Genomic DNA, 4,515 nt, shown 5'->3' on the forward strand with positions numbered 1-4,515 from the left:
CTCTAATGTCATAGTCAGCTCTGTGATGTTAGATCTCTGCCCTGTGATGTCACAGTTGGATCTGTGATGTCATGGCTGATCAATGACCTCACATAACCCACTCTGTGACCACGTTATCTGATGATCAATTGTCTTCACCAGGTGAGCTGACACCTGGAGCTTGTACTCCAAAACCCCAGGCCTATCGATACCAAACAATGCCCATTGTGTGAGAAGGGGAACTGGAAGTTCAGCAGCCTCCGTGTCTTGCCAGCTCAGCTAGGCCCACTGGAACATTGGGGTCCACGACCACCAGGAATCACCAGAGAGACCCCCAGGACAGAAGAATGGCTCCTGGCCTAGATCAGGAATGGTGAGCCCAGTGCTCAGGACAGGTTGGGCAGAACCTCGAATGCTGTGTCCAGTCCAGGACCTCCAATTAAGGAAGGACATGGAGGGGCTGGAGCATGTCCAGAGAAGGGCAACAAGGCTGGGGAGGAGTCTGGAGCACAAGAGCACAAGTCCTGTGAGGAGCAGCTGAGAGAGATGGGGTTGTTTATCCTGGAGAAGAGAAGGCTCAGGGGAGAAAAGGCAGTGTCAGAGCACAGGTTGGGCTTGATGATCTCCAAGGTCTTTTCCAACCTTGCTGATTCTGGGATTCTCTAGAACCACTTTTGGAGCAGTTGCAGAAGGAGCCCTGGGCCTCCTCTTCAGAAGCTCCAGCAGCCCAGGTCCCTCAGCTTCTCCTGCCAGCCGCAAAGCCCATCCTGTCAGTCCTGCAGAGCCTCTGCAGCTCCTCCTCACTGCCCAGAACAGGGAGCCCCAGAGCCAGACACAGCAGCCCAGATGTGCCCCCCTGGCCTGGGGTGACTCTGGCAAGGGAGCAGCACCAGGCACTGCAGGAGCCTGCAGACAATTCCTGCAGCACTTGTAGGATGATCCTGCTGCCCAAGGGACGTTCCCATGGGGCCAAGTCAGGAACTGCAATGGGGAGTAGGGCCAGAGAGGAAAGGGCAACCAGGGATGAGCTGTTTGCAGGGGAGCGAACAGGGCTGGGCAAGAGGAAAAAATTTGGACAAGGGAGAGTAAAGAAAGCAAAGGTGAAAGCAAAGGAAATGCTCAGGGCAGTTTGGGGGTGGCTGCAAGGCAGCCCTAGCTCTGAGCAACACCATCTGCAGTGGGACAGGAAACTCCCAGCTGATGGGAACAAACTTTCTGGCTGACTGCAGAGGCCAGGATAAAGCTGAGTGGTTTCCCTGGTGTCCCCCGATCCCTTGCTGGCCCCAGGGACTGATGATATTTTTGCTCCCTCAGGTTCATGTCCCCACAGCAACAGCATGGGGGTGCTCCCCCTGCTGTGTGCAATGCAAACAGGGGCTGCTGAGCCAGTGCTGCTGTGTCTGTGCCTGCAAGGCTGGGGAAGCTGTGTGAGCTGGGGGAGAGGCCAGGGCTGCAGAGGAGGGAAGTTGTTGGCAGCTCCCTCAGGATGCTCTGGGACGCTGCCCTGGGCTGTGCAGCGCACTGGGGATGGATCAGCCCCTGCTCTGCTGCTCCTTCCCATCTCCCCCAGGGCCCTTGCAGGGCCCCAGCCATGCTGTTTGCCCCCAGCCTGCCCACGGCCAGCCTGGGGCTGCTCACGGGGCTTTTCTGTGCTGAGCATTGGCCTGGCCGTGTTCTTGAGAGAGCCTGGGCAAGGAGCCTGGAGCCCCCAGGCCCTGGCCTGAGGCATCAGCGCTGCCCCAGCAGTGCCCATGGCCTGTCCCTGCTGCAGCCCCGGCACTGCCACCCCCAGGGCTGTGCCCGGCCCCAAGAGCACTCAGGCCCTACAGCAACACCAGGGCCACCAGGGCAGCAGGGCAGTGCCACGGCAGCAGCACTGGCAACAGCAAGTGCTGCTGCTGCTGGGCACAGCTGCTGGGCCAGCACTGCTCTGCCCCCAGCTCTGCACACAGACATTGCTGCTGCAGCTCCAGAGAAGGCAACAAAAGGGCATCTCTGCACAAAACTCTGCTGGGAGATCCTTTAGTTCCTTTAAAGCCACCAAGAGCATAGCCCCTTATTGACACAGTCTGTGGCCACCAGGAAGATGGAGAGAAACAAAATTAGAAATGGCAGAAACAATGACCTGTCTTTGGGGTTAATATTAAAACATAAAACAAAGGAAAAGGACCTTGTGAAAAATGTGTATTTTATACTGGCTTTTTGCAAATATTAAAATGAATATTATATGTGTTTCATTAGAAAGTTATGTTGCATTAATTTTTAAGTTTTGTGTTAAATACAGTTTTAGGTTCTAACATGATGTTAAAATAGAAACTATGTATTTATGGTACTTCTTTTCAAAGAGAAGACTTTCATCATATAGCAGCCACAGGACACCTAAATCTTTTATAGAGGAATTTATTGCTCTCTTATCAGAAGAATCCAACTTCTTCTTGCCTCGCTCAGCCCTGAAGATGCTGTTAGGATTAAGAGGAAGAAGTTCACACTAACAGAAAGAATACCTTCTTTAATTGGAATTTATGCATCATGTATGTGATGTATGAATATTCAACAGGCTGTTGTTTTTAAGAGTTGATCCTCTGTGTCCTTTTTGGTCTTATTTTTCCCAGAAAGAGGTACCCAGACTGTCCATAACTCTTTGTTTTTTATTTTCTCATATTGTCCTAAATCCTAATTGTCCAAATTTTTATTACTCTAATTATATTACTATTTTATAACACTTTATTACTTATAAACTCGTAAAATGTCAAAACCAAGTGATAAGTGTTTTTCACAGACCTCCAAAATGAAACCAAGAATTATAAGATATCACTTCTATTACAAGTGATTTGCAAACATTGGCCAGCAGTTTAATGATTCTGAAACCATCCAGTCATCAGTCTCCACACTGCAGCCTTGAGCTCCTGGTTCCTCAAGCTGTAGATGAGGGGGTTCAGGGCTGGAGGCACTACCGAGTAAAGTAGTGACATCACCAGATCCAGGGATGGGGAGGACATGGAAGGGGGCTTCAGGTGAGCGAATGTGCCAGTGCTGAGGTACAGGGAGAGCACAGCCAGGTGAGGGAGGCAGGTGGAAAAGGCTTTGTGCCATCCCTGCTCAGAGGGGATCCTCAGCACGGCTCTGATGATCTGCACATAGGAAAAAACAATGAACATAAAACAACCAAATAGTAAAAAAATGTTAAACACAATGAGCCCAAATTCCCTGAGGTAGGATTTGGAGCAGGAGAGCTCGAGAATCTGGGGAATTTCACAGAAGAACTGGCCCAGGGCATTGCCATGGCACAGGGGCAGGGAGAATGTATTGGCTGTGTGCATGAGAGCAGTGAGAAAGGCACTGGCCCAAGCAGCTGCTGCCATGTGGGCACAAGCTCTGCTGCCCAGGAGGGTCCCGTACTGCAGGGGTTTGCAGATGGACACATAGCAGTCGTAGCACATGATGGTCAGGAGAGAAAACTCTGCTCCAATGAAGAACACTAAGAAAAAGAGCTGAGCAGCACATGCAGTGTATGAGATGTCCCTGGTGTCCCAGAGGGAATTGTGCATGGCTTTGGGGACAGTGGTGCAGATGGAGCCCAGGTCGCTGAGGGCCAGGTTGAGCAGGAAGAAGAACATGGGCGTGTGCAGGTGGTGGCCGCAGGCTATGGCGCTGATGATGAGGCCGTTGCCCAGGAGGGCAGCCAGGGAGATGCCCAGCAAGCGGCAGAAGTGCAGGAGCTGCAGCTGCCGCGTGTGTGCGAATGCCAGCAGGAGGAAGTGCCTGATGGAGCTGCTGTTAGACATTTGCTGTCTCTGGCCATTGGAAGCTGTTCATGGAGAAAAGTCAGTGACCGGTTGGGAGAAACTTCTTCCAGCAAAATTAAAGGCTTTCCCACAGATCCTTCTCCTGTAACACTCTGACACCCTTTTCATTTTCCAGCAGATTTTCCTTCAGCTCCAAGTGTGGAGCCCTGGCTGGTGCTGCATGACTGGGACTTCAGGTTCAGGGCAGGTACACACAGAGGTTTTTTTAGTTCAGCCTTGCTGTGCAGACATAGGCGAGGGACAAGGACCTGTCCTCATGTTCCTCTTTGAGTCTCTGTTAACACAGAAGGCCCTGTCAGCATCTGCCCTCCCACTGCCAGAGAACAGGAATGGTAAAGTCTGTTTAAAAGTACTAGTGTTATTTACAGCTTTTATTCATCTCCCCTGCTGAATATTTTTGGATGTCAGAAACTCTGCATTTCTGCTGCCCTCAGGGAGAACACTGAGTTCTCTGAGGCAAGGTGGTGAGTGGAGAGGGAGGGAAGGAGGTCTGTCACCCTGTCCTGTTCCAGGATTCTCTGGGCTTTCACCTTTCCCAGAGAGAGGATGATCACCCTCCCATGTTTCCTTTAAAAACCATCCTGACATTGCTGAGAGCAGATGGATCCCCACAGTCCACCAAATGTCCATCCCCTTTTCAAGGTCTCAGCCCCACATTTGTACCCAGGACAGGGCTAATTTCACCAACCCAACAGCATTTTCTCATCATAGACCTTCTGTGTCTCACCAT

General features: G+C 51.4%; 1 protein-coding gene across 1 annotated transcript; it reads right to left on the reverse strand.

Annotated features, from left to right (window-relative positions):
• Positions 1-2,831: 2,831 nt before the first annotated feature.
• On the reverse strand, positions 2,832-3,764 carry LOC132076941 (olfactory receptor 14A16-like). The gene has a single exon (XM_059478358.1). It carries the CDS (start codon positions 3,762-3,764, stop codon positions 2,832-2,834), a length of 933 nt encoding a protein of 310 aa, XP_059334341.1.
• Positions 3,765-4,515: the final 751 nt, after the last annotated feature.

The sequence above is a fragment of the Ammospiza nelsoni genome, chromosome 9 (genome assembly GCF_027579445.1).
Source record: "Ammospiza nelsoni isolate bAmmNel1 chromosome 9, bAmmNel1.pri, whole genome shotgun sequence".
Classification (NCBI taxonomy): domain Eukaryota; kingdom Metazoa; phylum Chordata; class Aves; order Passeriformes; family Passerellidae; genus Ammospiza; species Ammospiza nelsoni.